Source organism: Schistocerca nitens, chromosome 1 (genome assembly GCF_023898315.1).
Source record: "Schistocerca nitens isolate TAMUIC-IGC-003100 chromosome 1, iqSchNite1.1, whole genome shotgun sequence".
Lineage (NCBI taxonomy): Eukaryota > Metazoa > Arthropoda > Insecta > Orthoptera > Acrididae > Schistocerca > Schistocerca nitens.
Window position 1 is genome coordinate 434,536,309 of NC_064614.1, and position 23,796 is coordinate 434,560,104.

Sequence of the window (23,796 nt, forward strand, 5' to 3'; positions counted from 1 at the left end):
CAAATAAGTAGTGATTTTCTACAAGTCATAAAAATACACTGCAAAGGATTTTACTGTCACAAGTACTGCGTCTCAACGAAACACGAATGTCACATTCACGCACCACTTTCGTGAAATCAACATCATGTGCCGCACCCCTACCCACTCCCACTGAACTTATTTCCTTCCTTTCCTTAAGATTTTGTTTCTCATCAGCGACATTCTTATAGATGCAGTACATGGTCAGTGGTGGAGAAAAGGATTCCCTAGACACTTTCTTCGAATAATTTCATCGCCCCGGACACTCTACGTTACGACAGGCAAGGACATGAACCAGACTTTTCTTGTTTAGCAAACCAGCGATTCATTATCATCTCAATCTAGCTTTATTATAATGTTAAAATCGATTTGATGACGTAGATATTCACACAATCAAAAAGGTGAAGCCGAGTACCTGTCACATGAGTCTCTTCTATCATCAGCGATTTTTTGGTCCAACATGTGCTTAAGGCTGCGAAATAAATAAATAAAAAAGAACGTAAGTAAACGTGTCCGGTGAATAATGGTTTTGTATCGTATTTTAATAAATATTTGCTCAGTTCTGTTTCACAGGTCCACGATGGCCGTGACGTGCAACATAAAGATATTAATCTGGATCACAATGCTTGATGCCTATAATGATGAACATCACTGTCAAATTCAATCTTAGTTGTCAGCATACTCTGACTCAACTCACGATTATTATGTTTATTTTTTATGATGATAGCGGTGTGGATATCAGTTAATAGTCCCGCCTCGCGGCTTCCTGAAGCCTTCACATATCTACTAAGTCACAGAGTATGCTTCGAGAGGAAGTAATTACAAGTTAAGTGGGCCATTCTGAAGAGCAGACACCATGTTTATAAACCAAACGAATTTAAGGAGCCTTGGCAACCAGCATAAGCACGTCAGCGACTTGTGCACTAACAAGTGCGCTGGCAACATTGTGCTCAGTGACACAGTAATATGGACGTAGGATATTATGCAAAAGTGGCCACGGGTCGTGGCAGAGGCCCTGTGCTGGTGGCAGGGTGAACGGCTTGTTGTGCCTTCGCATGGCAATACAGAATGCACGGCGGCTTATAACGGTAGGGATCTTTAGTTTACGCTTAACTGTTCTACATTTTATCCGAAGGCCGTCTACAATGGATGACCCATTCACGTTATGCACTCTATTCACAAAAATCTGTTCTGTAACGAAGCGCATACGTTGTAGGCTCACTGTAGAAGTTACGTCAGATTGCGTTAAAACAGGAAATCGGGCAGGAAAATGTCAATTCAGATTGCGCTGGCGGATCGCGTCTTCAGATCTACGCAGGGGAAAAAAGATGTTGTCCACTAACGAAAGTAATACCAAATAAGTTTAACAAATGTGTAGTAAATAATTTGTCACACACTTCGTTGTCGCACTTAGGTAAGCGCAGTATACATACGTACAACAAACAGCAACCTATTTCACAGTGCATATGGTTATGATTAATCTCATGGAAACAGATTCCAGAGGTAAAATGCTCCTATCGACGCACAGAAAAGGCTATTATGCTCGTGTTTCAAATCATTCAGTCCGAAAAGCACGATACCATCTGCCTCATTCTGCCTTCCTCAGCCCCTATAGATATTTTCCCAAAAATTCCTGCATGCGAACATACCCGCGCTCTTTTTAACGTGCAACTCACCTGTCACTCCCACAGAGTTCTTTGTTATTCACTCACACCCAGTAGTTCATCGCTGTAAGTCTCTCATACCCATTCACTCCCACTTGCCCATTCTCTCTTATGCGTCCAGCCCACTTCATCGTCATTATATCTTCGTGTCTCTCTCTCATTGCAGCTGAGAGACAGTCTCCTCCCTTTTGCACTACTACTACTACTACTACTACTACTACTATTAACTACTAACTGACTTCTCTCACTGTCACTGTCTCCCTCTTGCTCTCCCTTACTACCTCTATCTCATTCATCCATTCCTTTCCTCTGCTGCTGTCTCTTCTCACTGTTACTCTCCCTCTCTCTCTTGTTTTCCTTGACGTACACTCCGTCTCTCACTGGCTCCCACCCACTTCCACTTTCTCCTTCTCTTTATTCCTGTCTCGCTAGCACTGTCTCCTTCACTCTTTCCTTAGCACTGTTCTGCCACTGTCAATTATGTTTCACTACCAATGTATCCCTCGTTCCCATCCTTCTTTCTCTACCACTGTCTACTATCTGTTTATTACTTTTCCGTCTTTCCCAATGTCACATTATCCGTTACCATAAAAAATAGCGAATATGTTCGCATTTTAAGGGTGCTGAGAAGGTAGAATGAGGCAACTGGTACGCCACTTTCCAGTCTGTCTTCAAAACAGGATCATATTCGCCTTTTCTCTGCATTCTTCCTCTGGTTCCCTGCTTTTTGCTCCACAGCAGGGCATGTCACTCTTATAAAAAGAACTTTATGGATCAGTAAAATTTTGGTAGTTTCTGTACGTGAAACTGAAATAACGCAGACCAGATTTCACATGCACATAAATTTTGAATGTACTCAAGTACAAGATGGGGCTTCCAGAATCATTCTGCTGATAACGGAGACGCTTTACAGCATAATTCTCCGCGCTACGTCAGTTTATAAATTACGTTTACACAGCTGTATCTCGGAAACTAATAAAGATATCAAGGAAATTTTCGAAGATGTTCGAAATCGGGATCTTAGGAATGTAGAATAAAAATTTCAGCCATTTTCTGTACATTGTCGTCTTGGAACCCGAGGCTCAGTTTTAGTACGAAAAATGGTAAAAAAAAAACATTTTGAGGTTTTCTGAGGAACCGACCAATAAGTAATGGTGCCGCCATAAACCCACTAAGCCCCACCGTAGACCACATAAAATGCAAAAAGAATCAAACGATTTGCTCCATTTGCTAAACAAGAGGAAGTGTCTAACATTCAACCTTTGACCCTGAGCTGTGTAGCATCGTGACACTAAGACGATCCTTTTTTTGGGTATACAAATGGTCTCTACCTATTCCTTCACCAATAGAACACGATGTACGAACCCCGTGTTTTGGAACATATTAGGTAGCATATGCTGCCTCATGCGTACCGATACAAAACTTGGTCACATTCATGTCAATAGTTCCATACGCACACTCACACTCCATGACGACTCGGAGGTCCAAGAAGAAGTGCACTGAATTAACGACGTGCAACAAAATATTAAAGCTAATATCAAATCATATTAATTGATTCTTCCGTCCGTTCTTGGTAGAACAATATTATAGTAAACGAAAAGCACTATAGTGCTTATGTGCCACAGAATTAAGGAATTATGATTTGTTGAATTTAAATATTAACAGTCACAATACATAAAGCCAGCAATAACAGAATTGCTATCAACGGTCATTAGGACAGCTAGCAAGAACCGCTATAATAACTGGAGTCGTTTGATGTACTTACACTGTAAATTGAACAGCTCTGAAATAATCATCCTAGTAACAAGCAAGCAAAAGTTCATCATGTGGAAATGTGGAAACTACTGCTAATGATTTGTGCCGGGACGTTATGACCTAGTTAAAATATGTAGAGCTCCTGTTATGTTGAGCACACTAAATGAGCGTAGAGGTCCATGTTTAGAAAACAGGCAAGGCAAATTGTATTTTGTATGTCGGCGAGCAGCTGGATGGTACTGAACATAGACGTACCGGTGAATGAGTCTTCATGTAAAGCATGTTGTCAGCTGGTCCGGTCCTGAAGCACCACCTTATCGCCTCGACTGAGATACGACCAGGGTCTGGCTTGTTTGGACAAGATACACTTGTCACTCGAGTGTTTGCTCACCTCCCTAACGTCAGACTGGTGTCTGTGGAAGTGGCTGGTTGTAGAGTTTAGTTTTAGCAGTCTTATTTAATACTCTTTACAATAGTAAAGCTGTAACTATTGCATATGAAAGGACGAAGAAAAAATATAATTTTGTGCTTAAGTAGCATCTAATAAACTATTATAACAGCTAACAAAACAGCGACTATATGGACTTTTCCTTAACTTTGTGGACCTAAATGCTGTGTTTGGAGGTCCTGGGGACTGGTATCGGTAGTATTAGCAGGTAATTTTTCTCTTCGGAGTAATTCCTTTTTGTTCATATACACACACCAAAAAACGTTTTCCTTCACCCCGGTTCTCAGAAGTCCTGAAAATAGACATTGACTGTGGATATTGTATCACAGACACAGTCTCTTTGACTGTTCAGAGATGACACTAAACCCGGCCAAAGATGCAAACAACCATGCATGAGCAGCGCCTTTTAGACAGAGGGAGTCAGACAGCCGATCAGTTCCAGTCATTCCACCAGGAAGGAGGTACACGGCTCGTGTTGTCTGTAGTTCAACCACGTCTAGGCGGTCAATACCGCGGTTCGATCGCGTCCGCATTGTTACTTTGTGCCAGGAAGGGTTCTCGACAAGGGAAGTGTTGAGTGAACCAAAGCGATATTGTTCGGACATGGAGGAGATAAAGAGAGACAGGAACTGTCGATGACATCTCTCGGGCAGGCCGCCCTAGGGCTACTACTGCAGAGAATGACCGCTACCTACGGATCATGGCCCGGAAGAACCCTGACAGCAACGCCACCATGTTGAATAATGCTTTTCGTGCAGCCACAGGATGTCGTGTTACGACTCAAACTGTGCGCAGTAGGATGCATGATGGCAACTTCACTCCCGACGTCCATGGTGAGGTCCATCTTTGGAATCACGACACGATGCAGCGCGGTAGAGATTGTCCCAACAACATGCTGAATGGACCGCTCAGAATTGGTATCACGTTCTCTTCACCGATGAGTGTCGCATATGCCTTCAACCAGCATGTTCTAACCCTATCGAACATGCCTGGGTTGGATTGAAAAGGACTGTTTATAAACGACGTGACCCACAAACCACTCTGAGGGATCCACGCCGAATCACCGTTGAGGAGTGGGACAATCTGGACCAACAGTGCTTTGATGAACTTGTGGATAGTATGCCACGACGAATACAGGCATGCATCAATGCAAGAGGACGTGCTACTGGGTATTAGAGGTACGGGTGTGTACAGCAATATGGACCACCACCTCTGAAGGTCTCGCTGTATAGTGGCATAACATGCCATGTGTGGTTTGGGTTGGGTTGTTTTGGGGGAGGAGACCAAACAGCGAGGTCATCGGTCTCATCGGATTAGCGAAGGATGGGGAAGGAAGTCGGCCGTGCCCTTTCAAAGGAACCATCCCAGCATTTGCCTGGAGCGATTTAGGGAAATCACGGAAAACCTAAATCAGGATGGCCGGACACGGGATTGAACCGTCGTCCTCCCGAATTATGTGTGGTTTTCATGAGCAATAAAAAGGGCGGAAGTGATATTTATGTTGATCTCTACTCCAATTTTTTGTACAGGTTCCGGAGCTCTCGGAACCGAGGTAATGCAAAACTTTTTTTTATTTGTGTATAAATTTAATACTCTGAAACTGAAGAATCATACAATGGACTATTTTGTTATCTTAATAATACGCATTTCATAAATAAATTAAAGGAAGTCAAACTATTACATAAGTGTGTCCCAAACAACGCAAGATATCTGTGCTACTGAGTAAGACATCATGAAAGTGAAAGAGTGAAATCCTCTACAGAAAATCTAAAATATTGGTAGGAAATTTATACTTTTTTACTGTGGTAAGTTTATTCGTGCAACATGTTGGCACGCCTTTGTCGTAACCGCGGCCGTCGCTGTGTTCTGTGTCGCCAGATAAGGACGCGGCTCTGCACTACTTCTACGGGCCGATCGGCCTGCTGTTCCTGCTGAACGCCGGCATGTTCGCCGTCAGCATCTACCGGACGTGCACCTACCCGCCGGCCTTCAGGGACAGGTCGCCCACAGAGAGGTGCGTACACGACACTACACTACGCTTACGCTACTCCCACCTGCGCGCAGCCCACACCTCAACCGCGTCGTAAAATTCTGTCACGTCGTATTTATGCATGGTACCGCGTCTCTAAAAAGAAACATCCTTCCCAGTGAACAACTAATCGTCGATACAGACTCAAACAAGAACCTCCAGGTCCACAAAAGCTCTATACCGGGTGTCCATAAATTATCTTTACAACTTAAAACTTTAATACCTTTAAAAACTATTTCAACAAATGGTTTTCAACATGTGATACCTCAAAGTTTTGTTTCCTCACTCACACACATCAATGTGTGCACTTTCAGTGACGCGGATAATGTCTAGTCGGGATTCCATTTCTCTCCACGTACAATACAAGATGTCCACTGCGACGTGTTCAAATGCATTGCGAATGCGCGCCTTAAAGTCCTTTGAGTCTCTAATCTTGTTTCGGTACACCGGATCCTTTACAAAACGCCACAGGAAGAGGCCAGTGGCGGCCATCGAATTGGACCATATCCAATCAATCTATCCGGAAACTTTTCGTGTGTAAATTGAAGGATGTGTACCGACCAGTGTGTGGCGCCCCATCCTGCTGGAATATGACGTCACGTTTCAGGCATTCCGACTGTGGCGCAGCAAACTCTTGTTACATGTCCAGGTAAACACCACCATTGACGGAGGACTCGCTGAAAAAGAATGGATCAATGATGCAATTTTACATGTAAGTCCGCACCAAACATTGACCTTGGGACTGTCTCTTTCCATTTCACGTGTAACATAAGGATGCTGTGAACACAATATACGGACGTCATGACGATTCAGTTTGCCAGATATATAAACGTTGCCTCATCGGAAAAAAAAATCTTTCCCAAAAAGTCAATCTTGCCTAACATATCCAACGCAAAGTGTTCACTCTGAGGTTTGTCCCTAGCCTATAATTCCTCAAGCAGCTGCACCTTGTACGGATATAGGCGAAGCGTCTTATGCAGGACATTGTGCACTGTTGGTCGTCTCATTTCCACCTCAATGGCCGCTGTGGACACCGATCTTGTCGGAGTCCTTGCAAACGCCTGCTGTACCTTGTCCTCGTTGACGTCTGAAATAGATGGGCGACCCGCCCCACTTTTATAGACACCACTACCTGTTTTCACAAACGACTTATGCCAAGCCCGTGTAGTTGTTTTGGACGGTGGCTTCTTTCCGTACCGTGTTGGAAAGATCCTTTGCACTTGGGAATCGGACGCTGTCTGTACGAACCAGGCCGCACACTGAGCTTCCCCCTGTGGCGTCCACATTTTATCAGGTTTTCAAGTTCAGTTTTACGTAAAAATTGCATCAGAAAAATAAAAAAATTTGATGTTTGACATACTAAAAACCATTTCTTAATATCTAGTATAGTTTGAAAGTTATTAAATTCTTCAGTTGTAAAGATAATTGAAGGACATCTGTATTTTTCTCCAGGTAAAATTCAGCCGTCGGCTGAAGAACTGGCATGTTGTATTGCATTTCACCAGTTTCGACGTACTAATATCACCTTCGGAAGGCTATAGCAATTAGGAAAAAATAGGTCTTTAGAACATAGTCATACAAGTATGTTAACTAAAAATGTATTACAAAATATTTTCTCAGTACTGGCTTATAAGAAGGGTAACCACACCACAATATCTTCCACAGTGAAGTATAATGACATGCCATATACTACGATGACAATGTACAAACGAGTTCCAAATTGACCTTTGTGTTGCCCACACAAAACATCACACGCCACATCTATGATGTCACAAACCAAGATAGCGCTTCTCCTGTAATCACATTGTGGTACAATTTAGCGAAACAGCCAATAGCAGCCTGATCATTAAAATAAAGAAGGTCAATCAATATGTTGCCTACATGTTTAAAACTATCTACCAAGCATACTCGTCAAAATTCTACCTTTCAGCTCACACGAGAGCGTACAGTATCAAAAATTATATAAACGGTGTAACTTTCACTATTTCCACCTCTAGAATGTGTAAGCTTCATTAGCAACATGCGTGCAGCAATACAGTATATTGCTCCATAAAAACATCAGTAGCTGACAGTCTGTATGTGCGGTGGGTATCAGCTATCAGCTAATAGGCGTGTCGTTCCGTTCCGGTTTAACCCCAGTAATACCAAGGTATTTTCCATAAAGCCCGTTACCAGGGGGGGGGGGGGGGGGAGAGGAGGATACGGTACTTTATGAACACCCAAAAAAGTGCTCGTTATTTGCTGTTGGATTATATTAACAACATACTTTTTAAGGAGATGCTGATGTGTAAGTAGGATCCAAAACGTGAAAATACATGTTAGAACACAATTGGCAATATGAATGCACTGTCAGTAACGTGTCCTACTAAGTTTATTACCACCACCAAAAATTTAAAAAATGCAAATTTCATTGTTTATAGTTAACCCATTACTCCCAAAATAATTTTTGAAGAGATACTGATATGTAATAAGTCTCTGATCCTAGAAATACTGCATACGACACTCATTAAGGAAAGTGACATCTACTACTCAAATGGTTCAAATGGTTCTGAGCACTATGGGACATAACATCTGTGGTCATCAGTCTCCTAGAACTTAGAACTACTTAAACCTAACCAACCTAAGGACATCACACACATCCATGCCCGAGGCAGGATTCGAACCTGCGATCGTAACAGTCGCGCGGTTCCGGACTGCGCGCCAAGAACCGCTAGACCACTGCGGTCGGCCATCTACTACTGATACATAAAATTTTGCGTTAAGTTTAACTGAAGGATTTAACGTATAAAGTGTGGTTGAAGAATTAATTAGAAATTAATGGTTTTTTTCAAAATTTAATAATATAAAGTGACTAGATTACAATACGTTCAAAAGCTAGACATAAAGTACCCCCCTCCCTCCCCTGCCCTTGGTACTGCGAGGGGTAGTGGTCTACGAGGGTTAGTGGTATTTGTAAATGAAATGCACTGTTGATTTTCCCTTCCGTTCTGTAATACGTACAATTTTCTAAGTTATAAACTGACATGTTACCATCCAAGTTACAGCAAAAGTAACTTTGACATAAACATTGCATGTTTTCTATTACTGTCATTTTTTCAGGCATTTCAGTCAATGAATGAAGTATTTGGACTTTTTTGCCCCGAGTCACTTTTATTTCGTGTTCATTTTAACACATTGCAGTGTGTTTCAAGCTTGTTTTCCTCATAATCAGGCATTTATGCATACACACATAATTTAAAGATGAACTGTCTATGTCAAAGTTATCGTGGAACTGTTCTGCTGCTGGAGTCTCGGATCGATGAGGGCTGCACGGCTCACCTATATGCTGTAAACATGAGTTTGGAAATCTTCTCAGACGTATCGTACGGCCGAAACGGCATTCTGTCTACCTATAATTCTTTGCAACTAAAACTGATCGTCTCCATACCATCACTGATTATACCACTGATGAGTAGTTGGCATTGGTTAAGACACGAAGTGATTAGATATTCGGCAGGATACTTAACTGCGCTTCGTAGTGTAGCTGTGTACACCAGACGTATTGCATACTCCAAATGCATTTCGACAGTACTAAATCAACGACACGAAAGTTGTAAATTACTCCAAGGAGATAAGAGCAGGAAGTGAAGCCCCTGTGCAGAAAAGAAGTATCATAGCTGTCTGTTTCTGAAATCTCACCTCGTGTCGGAAAAGTGAAGAGGACGTCACCGATGGATCAGTACGTGATCCGATCTCAGGTTTCTGAAAACCGCGTTGCATCAGATGAAATGTTGCAAAAGCACAGTCAATGGTTTAAAACTTCTAGGTATCGCGAGATTACTCGTGAAGAACCAATCACTGGTGAAGATATCACCCGCTGCGATAAGAGCTTCTACACGTCGCGCTATCCTGTCAAGCATGTAACGGACCTGTTCTTGCTGTGTTCGCTATACGACTTCCACTTGTCCTCTCATTTGATTATTAATTACTCTGAAGTGTGCTGACACGCCTATTGTAGGCTAAGTTGTAGACGGTTCACAAACACTTGAAATCGTCAGGAAAGTAGTTTTCAATCTAGCGTCTGCAGTCAGATCAGGATCATAAGTGCAGAAACATTCCATAGCAGAATAACTAACGGAAAAGAGGCTGTACGGACTTCACTGAAATGCAAAATACACTGATGTGGAAAACTTAAGAAATGGAAATTTGTGTAAGATCTTACGGCACCAAACTGCTGAGGTCATCGGTCCCTAAGCCTACACACTACTTAATCTACATGAAGATAGTAACTGTTCCGAAAGAACACATACCAATGATGACCATGCAGCTTCTCTAGAAAGAAATAATAATTAATCAAAACCATCAGCTGCCAACAGGTGTTGTTGATATACCTCAAAGGGGACAGCTGAAAATGTGTGCTCCAAACGGAACTCGAACCCGGGATCTCCTGCTTACATGTCAGACGCTCTATCCATCTGAGCCACCAAGGGCACAGAGGATAGCGCGACTGCAGGGACTTATCCCTTGCACGCTTCCCGTGAGACCAACATTCCCAACTGTCCACAACCTACATTCGTAATGTTCCTAAAGGATATTTGCCCATCCACTCATTACTCGCGCACACTAAGGTGATGATTCCCGTAAGAGTTAGGGCAACCTGTGCGCATTTGCTGAGCCTGAAAACGTACAAGATCGGACAGCGAAGCCTGTTCCTGAGGCGAAGCCACGGTTTACACAAATGAAAGTCTTATACTGAGGCTAGCACGAAAAGAAAGTAGTACCAAGCAAAGAAAGGAAATGATAGGAAGGGAAAGGGGAGTCCTCATCGCCAACTTTTGTTTCCCCCTTGAAGGCGGCGCGTGGGTAGGAGAGTGCCAACCTAATAACTTTAATAAGCCGTGGTATCGTTGCTATCGATACCACACTTCCAGTGGCAACAAACAGCGCTGCTCAGTCGCTGCTGAAGTACTTTTCATTCATCGTGTTTTACCATGCCTGTGAACACATACCAATAACAAATATTGTGCTAGAGTAATTTTGGACCCCTCTGTCGACTGTACACTCCCCTTTGGATCCTGGGGTTGGAATAGGCCCAAGGTATTCTCGCCTGTCGTAAGAGGCGACTAAAAGGAGTCTCACACGTTTCGGCCTTAATGTGATGGTCCACTGTAGGTTTTGACCTCCATTTTTCAAAATTTTCCCGAAGAACGAGCCAACTGGGGAAGGGCGCCTTACATGGTGCATATTTCACAGGGACCATCTTTTGCAGTCTGACGATTAGCTGATCGCCAATTTAGAGCGGCAAGGTGTCCATTTCGTCCAGCGCGTCCACCAGGATCTGAGGGATAATCAGGTTGCCACCAGTGCCTTCATCTTGGCCTTCGACGGTAACACACTACCCGAGAAAGTCAAGGTGATAGTCTACCGTTGTGACATAGAGTCATATATCCCTCCCCAAACGCGGTGCTTTAAGTGCTGGAAGTTCGCTGTACTTCCAGCGTCACCTGTCGGGATTGTGGACGTCCTTCGCATCCCAATACTCCATTTGCCCTGCCTCCCATCTGTGCCAACTGCGGAAAGAACCATTCGCCTTGCCCGTCAGACTGCAGGATTCTCCAAAAAGAAAGAAAAGTAATGGAATATGAGACCCTGGAACGTCTGACCTACACTGAGGCTAAGAAAAAATAAGAGGCTACGTCCTGTGCATATGTAGTCAACCTACGCCACCACTACGACAACGATTCTACCATCTTCCGTTCTGCCGAATACAGTTGGCTCTCAGAGCTGTCAGACTCCACCTGCCCCCTTGATGGTGGGAGCCACTTCCCTCACTGTTGCTCCTGCACCACATACTTTTTGGAGCAACACCCCCCCCCCCCCCCTTCCCACTTCATCTGAAGAAGCATAAGTCTTCTTCAGCTACTCTCGCCAGGAAGGGATCCCTTGGGTCACTCTCTTCCCAGGTTCATACCAGTGGCAAACCTGACACTCGTCAGTGGCTGAAGCAACCACAGGTAGCTGGTCACAGGGCTTCACGGTCCTCCTCAGTCCCTGACACTGAATCAGTGAAGCCCTCCCATCTGAACAAACCTAAGGAGCAGCGAGAGAAACCTAAAAAGAAAAAGACCCCAATAACCAAGGCACTGTGGTGGCACCCACACGACCACTATCTACAAGCATTGTGTCTGAGGATGAGGTGCAGATTCTGGTGTCCGCTGAGGACCTAGATCTCGCTGGACCCTCAGACAGAATGGCTGTCGATCGCACAGGTACGCATCTGGTGGCAGCAGGTGACCCCGAGGCGTAGACTGCTTCATTGAGTGTTTCAAGCCTTCCTAGTCTCACGATCACGTCATCCTCCAGTGGAATTGCGGCGGTTTCTTCCACCACCTGGCTGAGCTATGGCAACTGCATTGCCCTCCAGGAAACGTGGTTCCCAGCAATGCAGACGCCTGCCCTCTGCGGCTATAAGGGATATTGTAGGAACCGAGCGACTATAATAGAGTGTCAGGTGGAGTTTGCGTCTATGTCCTGAACTCAGAATGTAGTGAATCTCTGCCCCTTCAAACCCTTCTTCAAGCTGTGGCTGTCAGGATAAGGACGATGCAGGAACTAACTGTCTGCAATGTATATATTCCTCCAGATGGTGCAATACTACTGAACATATTTGCTGCACTGATTGATCAACTCCCTAAACCTTTCCTACTTTAGGGAGATTTTAACGCGCATACCCGTATGTGGAAGGGGGGGGGCGGCTCCGTGCTTAATGGCTGAAGGGGGGGGAGGTCCAAACTTTTCTGTGACAACTCGACCTCTGCCTCTTAACTACAGGTGCCCCCACACATTTCAGTGTCGCACATGGCGCATATTCGGCCATTGATCTCTCAGTTTGCAGTCCTTGTCTCCCATATATCCACTGGAGAGCACATGAAGACCTGTGTGGTAGTGACCACCTCCCCATCTTCCTGTCACTCCCCTGTGTCATGCCCACGGACGCCTACCCAGATGGGCTTTAAACAAGGCAGACTGGGAAGCCTCCACCTCTGCTGTCACTGCTGAATCTCCCTCACATGGTGCTATCGATGTTGTGGTTGAACAGGTCACTACAACGACCGTTTCTGCGGCGGAAAACGCGATTCCTCGTCCTTTAGGCGAAAGACAGTCCCTTGGTGGTCGCCGGAAGTCGCAACATAAGCGGCACCCTTCCCTGCCGCACCTATCAGCCTTTAAGCGGCTCCATACCCGTGTTCGCCAGCTTATAAAACGACGGAAACAGGAGTGTTGGGAGAAGTATGTGTCGACCATTGGGTGCCATACATCACCTTCCCAAGTTTGGACGAAGATCAGATGTCTTTTTGGGTACCAGACGCCAACAGGTGTCCCTGGCACTAACATCAATGGCATGTTATCTACCGAAGCAAATGCGATTGCCGAGCACTATGCTCAACCATCTGCTTCGAAGAACTACCCCCCCCCCCCCCCCAGCCTTTCAAACCCTCAAATGGCGGATGGAAAGGAAATTCCTCTCGTTCACTACACGCCACAGTGAACCATATAACGCCCCATTTACAGAGTAGGAGCTCCTCAGCGCCCTTCCACATTGTTCCGACACAGCTCCTGGGCCGGATTGAATCCACAGTTAGATGATCAAACATCTCTCGTCCGACTACAGGCGACATCTCATCATCTTCAACTAGATCTGGTGCAATGGCGTCTTTCCATCGCAATGGCGGGAGAGCACCATCATTCCAGTGCTCAAACCCATGTCAAAACCCGCTTGATGTGGATAGCTACCAGCCCATAAGCCTCACCTCTGTGTGAGTTGCTGGAATGTATGGTGCGTCGGCGGTTGGGTTGGGTCCTGGAGTCACGTGGCCTACTGGCTCCATGTCAGGGGGCTTCCGCCAGGGCCGCTCTACCACTGTCTGCCATCTGAACAGCCTTTTCCACACGCCAACATCTGGTTGCCATCTTTTTTGACTTACGTAAAGCATGCGACACGACCTGGCGACGTTATACCATTGCCACATTGTATGAGTGGGGTCTCCGGGGCCCACTCCCGATTTTTATCCAAAACTTCCCGTCTCTCCGTACTCTCCACGTCCAAATCGGTGCCTCCCTTAGTTCCCCCCATATTCTGGAGAATGGCTTTCCGCAGAGCTCCGTATTCAGTGTATCTCTATTTTTAGTGGCTATTAGGGATCTACCATCAGCTGTAGGACCGTCAGCCACACCTTCTCTATATGCAGATGACTTCTGCATTTTGTACTGCTCCTCCAGCACTGATGTTGCTGAGCAGTGCCTACAGAGAGCCAGCTGCGAAGTCATGTGCATTTCTGTCGGCGTAGCACCATTCATCCAGAACCAGAACTTTACCTTAATGACGATCCACTCACTGTAGTGGAGACATCGATTCGTAGGACTGGTTTTCGACGCCCAATTGACTTGGCTACCTCACCTTTATCAGTTTAAGCGGAAGTGCTGGCAGCACCTCAATGCCCTCCACTGCCTAAGCAACACCAACTGGGGTGCAGATCGCTGCAGCTCTACGGATCCCTTGTTCAATCCCACCTAGACTATGGTAGTCTGGTTTATGGTTCATATTGGAATTTGCGCAGCTGAATAAGTATTAAGGAGAAAAAAGGACATTTTACTAATAACTATATTTGCACATTCAAGAACAAACAAAATTTACAGCGAACACAACAGAATAATTAGCGTACACAAAGAGTGTTAGACAATGTTAAAGAGGTCTATTTAACACAGTGCACTTTGCGGCGTCACACACGAAATATATTGTTCACACAATTCCAACAGTTCAGTGGCGTCCTCGGCGTTGAGTTTACTCGACCCAGTGCACCACTGTGGCGTTTGCATAGCGACGGGAGGTTTTAGAACGAGTCTGGTGACCAGTGTCCTGGTGTAGGCTGGAGTCCCTCCATTGAAGGTTAGGCATGCACAACTTCTTGCCATTTACGTTGCACATGTTTGTAGTTCTCCTGCACATCCGAATTACGGTCTCCTTTTCCCAACCATGGCGGTTCATCTCATGCATCGGCGGCCCAGGTCAGGGCTTATGATTGTGGTTCGCGTCCGGTCCCTTCTGTTTGAACTAGAGTCCTTCCCGTTACCACCTCTTCTGGAGGTCCATTCACAAACACCTCCATGGTGTACACCTAGACCGCCAGACCGCAGATTCTTCTGGACCTTTTGCATGGCCCTAAGGACTCAGTTAACCCTGCAGCTCTGTGCTATCACTTCCTCTCGATTCTCAACATGTACCAGGGTCATGAAGTGGTTGACACCAAAGGCTCAATGGCTGATGGTCACGTAGGCTTTGTGTATGTTCATGGAGGACATATTGAACAGCACCCCTTGCCAGATGGCTGCAATGTTTTCATTGCAGAGCTGGCGGCCATATCTCGAGCTCTTGACCACATCCGCTCATGATCTGGCGAGTCACTTCTCCTGTGTACTGACTCCTTGAGCAGCCTACAAGCTTATCGACCAGTGCTACCCTCGCCAACCTGTGGTAGCGTCCATTCATGAGTCCCTCTACGTGCTGGAACAGTCCCGTCGTTCAATGGTATTTGTGTGGACCCCAGGACACGTCGGAATCCCAGGCAACGAACTTGCTGACATTCTGGCCAAACAGGCTACGCGGAAACCACTTCTGGAGATGGGCATATCCGAAACTGGCCTGCGTTTCGTCTTACGCCGCAGGGTTTTTCGGCTTTGGGAGACGGAATGGCATAACAGTAAGCACAACAAACTCTGTGTCATTAATTAGACTACGAATTTGTGGGAGTCTTCCATGCAGTCCTCTCGCAGGGAGTCAGTTGTCCTCTGCCGGCTCCGCATTGACCACGTATGGCTAATGCATGGTTACCTCCTCAGTCACAAGGACCCACCTCGGTGTTTCTGTGGCTCACAAATGACGGTCGTCCACCTCTTGCTGGTCTGCCCACTTTTAGCCGCTCTGTGGCGAACCTCCAACTTTCCCAGTACCCTACCTTCGGCGTTGGGCGACAATGCCTCAAAAGCAGCTTTAGTTTTACGTTTTATTCGTGAGGGTGGGTTTTATCATTTGATCTACTAAGTTTTAATGCATGTCCTTTGTCCCTCTGTGTCCACCACCCTAGTGCTTTTAGGGCGGAGGTTTTAATGTGTTGCGCCGGCCGCGGTGGTCTCGCGGTTCTAGGCGCGCAGTCAGGAACCGTGCGACTGCTACGGTCGCAGGTTCGAATCCTGCCTCGGGCATGGATGTGTGTGATGTCCTTAGGTTAGTTAGGTTTAAGTAGTTCTAAGTTCTAGGGGACTGATAACCACAGCAGTTGAGTCCCATAGTGCTCAGAGCCATTTGAACCATTTTTTTTTTTAATGTGTTGCAGAGTAGCTGGCTTCCCCTGTTTATTCTCGTGGTCAGCCAGCAATGGTAATCTGCTCTCTTGTTTTGATCTCTTCTACATGTTTCTTGCGTCTCTCTGTGGATTTCTTCACCGATTTTGTCCATTTTAATATTTGTTGCCTTTCTGTCATTCTTGTGGTTATCTCCTTTCTTCCAGCTGTGTTTTGTATGTCTCTATTATTTTACTCCCACCCTTGTGGAATTATTTTAATTGGAACGAGGGACCAATGACCTAGCAGTTTGGTCTTTCCCCCCACCTTTTAAACCAACCAACCAACCAATCGATTGTGCACGTAAAATTTCGCTTTCAGTATCATTTTTGTTCGTAACGGGAAACAAACTCACTCTTCCCGGCGACAGTGGACGTCGCACGAAAGAAGTAATGAACAGAATCTGCCTGGGGTGACTGCAGCTACACACTGCAAAAATGAAATTGCAAATATCTGCCGAAATACCAGAGAAAATGCGCATGACGCCTCTTAGGAGGCATAGCATGTGTATATGGATGTACTAGCGATAATCAAAGCTCTGAAACTTCCTGGCAGATTAAAACTGTGTGTCGGACCGGGACTCGAACTCGGGACCTTTGCCTTTCGCGGGCAGGTGCTCTACCAACTGAGCTACCCAAGCACGACTCACGCCCCGTCCTCACAGCTTTAATTCTGCCAGTACCTCATCTCCTACCTTTCATATCAGCGCACACTCCGCTGCATAGTGAAAATTTCAATCAAAGATCTGATTGTATTGAAATATGTGGACATTTCAGTTTTTGTTTGTTTGCAGTTATTTGTCTGCAATCGTGATACACTTTGAAACTTCCACGTCACAGGACCGTAGTACGCCGCTAGAAAATCCAAAATTTCGCAGAGCAACTCAAATTTACCAGTGGGAGCGCCATTTTGATTTGGCTCCTCTGGCGGCGTGCTATGCAACTGTGACGGAAAGATGGCAGTTCTCGCTGAAACAAACGGTTTTCGATTATAGCGGATTTTTCACCACCAGTTTAAACGGACTGTTAAAACCGCTCAAAATAACCGGTTTCTGAAATATCCGATTTTCGGACTTTTATTCCTATTATTTACTGTGATTAACGGAGAACTCGAATGATTATTGAAAAATTTGGCCTCTCTCGGGTTCAAGAGACATAGAATCAAAATATTAAATTATATAGCCAAGTACACTGAAGAGCCAAAGAAATTTGTACACCTGCCTAATATCGTGTAGGGCCCCCATGAGCAAGCAGAATTGCCGCAACACGAAATGGCATGGACTCGACTAATGTCTGAAGTAGTGCTGGAGGGAACTGAAACCATGAATCCTGCTGGGCTGTACATAAATCCCTAAGAGTTCGAGGGGGTAGAGTTCTCTTCTGAACAGGACGTTGCAAAGCATCTCATATATGCTCACTAATCTTCATTCCTGGGGCGTCTGGTGACCATCGGATGTATTCAAACTCATAAGAGTGTTCCTGGAGCCACTCTGTAGTAATTCTGGACGTGTGTGGAGGCGCATTGTCCTGCTGGAATTGCCCAGTCCGTCGGAATACACAATGGGCATTAATGGATGCAGGTGATCAGACTGGTTGATTACGTACGTACCATCTGTCAGAGTCGTATCTAGACGTATCAGGGTTTCCATATCACTACAACAGCACATGCCCCACACCATTACAGAGCCTCTACCAGCTTCAACAGTCCCCTGCTGATATGCAGGGTCCATGGATTCATGGGGTTGTCTCCATACCCGTACACGTCCATCCACTCGACACAATTTGAAACGAGACTCGTCCGACCAAGCAACATGTTTCCAGTCGTCAACACCGACATTGGGCTGTTGACGAGCCCGGGCGAGGCGTAAAGCTTAGTGTCGTGCAGGCATCAAGGATACACGAATGGGCCTTCGGCTCCGAAAGCCCATATCAATTATCTTTCGTTGAATAGTTCGCACGCTGACATTTGTTGGTGGCCCAACACTGAAATCTGCAACAATTTGAGGAAGAGTTGCGCTTCTGTAACGTTGAACAACTCTCTTCAGTCGTCGTCTGTCCCTTTCTTGCAGGATCTTTTTCCGGCCGCAGCGATGTCGGAGATTTGATGTTTTACCGAATGCCTGATATTCACGGTACATTCGTGAAGTTGTCGCACGGCTAAATCCCCATTTCGTCGCTCCCTCGGAGATGCTATGTCCGATTGCTCTTGCGGCAACTATAAAACCACGTTCAATCTCTTTTAAATCTTGATAATCTGCCATTGTAGCAGCAGTAACCGACCTAACAACTGGGTCAGACACTTGTTAGGCGTTGCTTGCGGCAGCGCCGTATTCTGCCTGTTTACATATCTGTGATTTGATTACGCATCCCTATACAAGTTTCTGTGGCGCTTCAGTGTAAGACTATTTAGTCCGTACTCCATTCGCTGCTTTTCTCGAAAAGTGATACATGGTTGTCTACTACAAAAAATCGGTGTTATCCTGTTGACTCTCATTTTTTGCAACTTTGCTCAAAAATCATGTTGTAATCGGGGGTCATACACCATTTGGACATTACGAATAGTTCGTGCTGAACGGTGAAAACTGATGTCGAAGAACTCTATTTGTCCGTTTTCGAGGGCCAAATACAGACAAAGGCATGTTGTGCAGACACAGCTGCAGATTAGGTGCTTTCTATTTCTGTTGTAAACTGCATGAACTGTTAAGTTTTAAGTTTTCTGCTTACATTATGTCGAATGTTTTGTGTGTCTCCTCTCGTTTTTAATCCTTTAAAGCAAATAGAGCACTGTTCTTCAGCGATACCACACTTCGTAAAATACTTTCAGACGAGAAATGGTGTCATTCTGTAACACAATTGATGTCCGACGGCTTCACATTATTGTCTCAGCAATGCAGTACCAATTGTTATACCAAGTGTTGTTGCTCGTTTTTGTGGGCATCGTTATTAAAATAGCAGCGATCGCTTTTCCCCATTTCTATAACAACATTTGAAAATAATGCAAATTTTACGAGTAATTTTACTCGTTATTTTAAAACGTTTATTTAAAAACTAAATATTTAAGCACTGCTACTACGGCTAATTGATAATTCGGTTTTTTAATTTTTTTAAAAAATAAACGTCTGTTATAACAGAGACCAATAAAATACCGAAAAATACCGGTTATTCAGAACTAAAATAACGATATCTGTTTTAACCGGTCGTTTTTCCTGTCCCTAATGTGTTTGAAAGTGTACCACAACTGCAAACGAACGCAAAGTAATAATTACGTAAGTTTATTTCTTCGAGGCGATAATTAAAGCTTTAATTGTTCCTCGTAGCCGCGCGGGATTAGCCGAGCGGTCTCAGGCGCTGCAGTCATGGACTGTGCGGCTGATCCCGGCGGAGGTTCGAGTCCTCCCTCGGGCATGGTTGTGTGTGTTTGTCCTTAGGATAATTTAGGTTAAGTAGTGTGTAAGCTTAGGGGCTGATGACCTTAGCAGTTAAGTCCCATAAGATTTCGCACATATTTGAACATTTTTTTGTTCCTCGTAGAAGTATGGTAGATTTTTCGAGAAGACCACGTCTGCTTTTGCACAAGATCCTCTCCATGTGAGCTATTGGTCTACCGTTATCATCTCGACTTGTGGGACGTTGAAGTCGTCACTCTCGTCCTCTTCAGACGTCGGTTGCTGCTGGTTTCCCGCAGAACCTCCGCCACGCACAGAGTCGGAAGCAGAACCCTCCACGCAGTGTGGTCACGTGTTCCAGGGTGCGGATGGTGGTGACGCTGTTCGTGTCGATGGGCATCAGCTGGACGATGGAGCTGGTGTCGTGGGCGGTGGGGGGCCCGGTGTACGCGTGGCTGGTGCCCGACCTCATCAACATCCTGCAGGGCGCCATCCTGTTCGTCATCTTCGTGCTGGAGCCCAGCGTGAAGCGCGTCGTCTTCGCTGACAGCGACGCCAGGCGTCCGCGGCTGGTGCCCACCTCTCTGGAGTCCTCGCGGCTGCAGCCCGTCTGACCGGGCTACGCGCTATCCTGCATTGGCTGGTCAGCACCTGTCCCATACAGAGGGGCAGCCAGCTACAAGGCACTATAAGTTTCAGCATTTGGCTGGACTGAAATATCTTCGGCCACGTGATGTCAAACCCTTCACTGTTCAGTCAGACAAATTGTTGATGCACTTCAGTATGTAGTCTCAGTGCGAAAAAGAAACAAAGTTAGAAGACGTAAGTATGGAATTAGCTTTCCAGCATTCCGACATAAGCGCTTCAGATTAGTTCTGAAACTGTGGCCCAGGAAAATCTAGTGCCGGCCGGAGTGGCCGTGCTAGGCGCTACAGTCTGGAGCCGGGCGACCGCTACGGTCGCAGGTTCGAATCCTGCCTCGGGAATGGATGTGTGTGATGTCCTTAGGTTAGTTAGGTTTAAGTATTTCTAAGTTCTAGGAGACTGATGACCTCAGAAGTTAAGTCGCATAGTGCTCAGAGCCACTTGAACCATTTTTGAAAATCTAGTAGTTATTGAAAACACCACAGAGGTTCCGGTGAAAAACCACGGACCAAATTAAAAATTCAGTGCGTAAAGCACTGAACTAATCTTATCTCTCACAATGAAAACGAGTCCGTTTTACCGTGTTCATTCGTCATACTCATCAGCTTTCTTCGTTAAGAAAAAGATTAATGACTGTGAAACAAGATCGCAGTTTCATTCAAATGTGCGTTATTGATTCCTGATTGTTTTTGGAGGCGAAATAGTTTTGTAATTTACACAGCTCTCAAAAACAAAAAATACCTGAAACTTTCTGGCATATTAACACTGTGTACCAGAGTGGAAATCGAACCTGCGACGTTTGCCATTCATGGGCAGGTGCTCTACCGAAGTTGTATTTCATTCAGATCAAGTCTACAATCCAGTAAATCACTTATTTCTATAGACCACATCTACAAACAGCTTTTATATTATGACCTTCAAGGAGCTGAAGCAATACTTCTCTGAAGTAATAAAAATACTGAGAAATTTATCCCCCACTAACCAATAGTTAACACGGTTTTCGAAATTGTGTGGATAATGTACAGATAAAAATTTCTAAAATGATTATCGGCGAAAAGTCACTAATTCTACTACTTTACAAACTATAATGGTTTTCGTGTGTCCCATCACTTCTGTTTGTCACTCTGAAGGCGACTGGCGTAGGTGACTCAGGATCGTCATCTTCTGAATGCTATCCTGAGATTCTTTTTTCAGTTTTTAGCAGACCATCATCTTGTTTTTCCTGCTCCTTAGCAATCCTCATTTTGTATTAAAAGTTCTTTTGCACTATGTTGCAATGTAACTGTAGTGTCTCCCATAGTTTTAACCTGTCCTGCAAACTTCTTGTCCAGTTCTATCGTTTTTCTGAGCTTTCTCCTTTTCATCAACTAAATTCTCCCTCGAAGATTTAATTGTTTGCTAGTGTCGCAGTTAAGTATGATTTATCCGTTACATTATTCCTTTTTTAACACTTATTTCTTCATTCAACACTCCCTTCCTCTCTTTAACTCCTCATTTCTAATTTCATAAATCAATTTATTTCTGTCTTAACTGCGTTTTTAAAGAGGGATTTCATCTGTTGAAATCATTCACGGATTCTATGTTCTTCTTCCTTACCAGCTCATATACCTTATCAAGATTCACGACCCGCCCTCACAGCTTTACTTCTGGCAGTACATCTCTTATCTTCTAAACTAGCGCTACTAGAAGGAAGGATATCGCGGAGACATTGCTTACCCATAGGTTAGTGGATTGTTTTCACTGCAGATGAAAATTCATTCTAGAAGCAGTCCTCAAGGCTGTGGCTAAGCCACGTCTCCACAACATACGAGGGGCGTTTGAAAAGTCCGTTTAAAAATAAAAACTACTTACGTGTTTGGGGTAAGCCTTTTCTATTTTTCGACATAGTTTCCTTTTAGACTTGTACACTTCATCCAACGCTGTTCTAATTTGTTGATTCCTTCCGAATAATAGGAATTGTCCAAGTCTGCAAAATAGCTATTAGTTACTGCAATCACCTCCTCATTTGAATAAAATCTTTGTCCCACCAGCCATTTCTTCAAACTGGGGAACAAATAGTAGTCCGAGGGAGCCAAGTCTGGAGAATAGGGGGGGGGGGGGGGGGGGGGGAGATGTGAAACGAGTTGTAGTCCTGTTTCCAATAATTCTGCGAACACAACTACTGAGGTGTGTGCTGGTGCATTGTCGTGATCAAAAGGACATTTTTGCGGTCCAATCGCCTGCGTTTTTCTTGCAGTTCGGTTTTCAAACGGTCCAATAACGATGAATAATATGCACCTGTAATAGTTTTACCCTTTTACAGATAGTCGATGAGGATTATGCCTTGCGAATCCCAAAAGACAGTCGCCATAACCTTTCTGGCCGAAGGAATGGTCTTCGCCTTTTTTGGTGAAGATTCTCCCTTGGTAACCCATTGTTTAGATTGCTGTTTGGTCTCAGGACTATAGTAATGTATCCATGTTTCATCCACAGTGACGAAACGACGCTTAAAGTCCTGCGGATTCTTCCTGCACAGCTGCAAACCATCCTTCCAACACTTCACATATTCCATTTTTGGTCAAGCATGAGCAATCATGGAACCCATCTTGCGGATACCTTTCTCATGTCCAAATGTTTATGCAAAATATCATGTACCCGTTCATTCGAGATGCCCACAGCACTAGCAGTCTCACGCACCTTAACGTTCAGCATGACTTGTGCCCATATGGCCACTCCGAAAATTTTGAAACCACTTACAAACTGTTCTAATCGAAGGTACAGAGTCACCATAACGTTTATCAAGCTTCTCTTTAGTCTCCAGAGGCGTTTTGCCTCTCATACAGTAATGTTTAATCACCACACGAAATTCTTTTTCGTCCATTTTTGGCAATCACACGACTTCCTTCATTTACACGAATGCCAGACACAAAGAAATATATCAATATGGCTGAAACTTGGTATGCGTTCTTTCCAAAGATGCTGCTAACTAAACATGACCTCGATACGAGCCGGTGGTGCCATCTCTCGGACTTTGCGCGGACTTTTCAAACTGCCTTCGTACTTTCTGCTAGAAATGGTAATCCAGATATTCAGGTGGACTTGTGTGATGTTTGCAAGGTTGGATGTGAGGTACTGCCGGAAGCAAGGCCGAGAGGACGGGTCGAGAGTTGATTGGATAGCTCAGTCGGTAGAGCAACGGACGCGAAACGAAAAGGTTCCAGATTAAAGTCCCAAGCCGGCACATACTTTCAATTCACCATGAAGTTTTAAATCAGCGTACACTTCACTGCAAAGTGAGGATTCATTTTGGAAATACAGCGACTTTTTACAGCATCATGTTTCTCGTGGGCCCCGGTACTTAAAGAATAGTAACGCGTTTGCCAGAAGAATTTTAAGTTCGATTTCTAAAACGCAGTTTATACCAACAGACAACTGCTTCCTCTTATGTTAAACATCAAAAGTTGAAAGGTCCTCTATTGAACAATTCTCTCCACGT

General features: G+C 44.8%; 1 protein-coding gene across 1 annotated transcript in view; it reads left to right on the forward strand.

The window, feature by feature from the left end:
- LOC126252507 (probable G-protein coupled receptor Mth-like 1) overlaps window positions 1-22,455 on the forward strand; it is a 220,118-nt gene extending 197,663 nt beyond the window's left edge. Inside the window, exons 6-7 of the mRNA XM_049953437.1 lie at window positions 5,764-5,899; window positions 20,038-22,455. Of these exons, the coding sequence (XP_049809394.1) occupies window positions 5,764-5,899; window positions 20,038-20,290 (389 nt within the window). The 3' untranslated portion in view covers window positions 20,291-22,455. The remainder of the gene's footprint in view (window positions 1-5,763; window positions 5,900-20,037) is intronic.
- The last annotated feature ends 1,341 nt before the right edge of the window (window positions 22,456-23,796 follow it).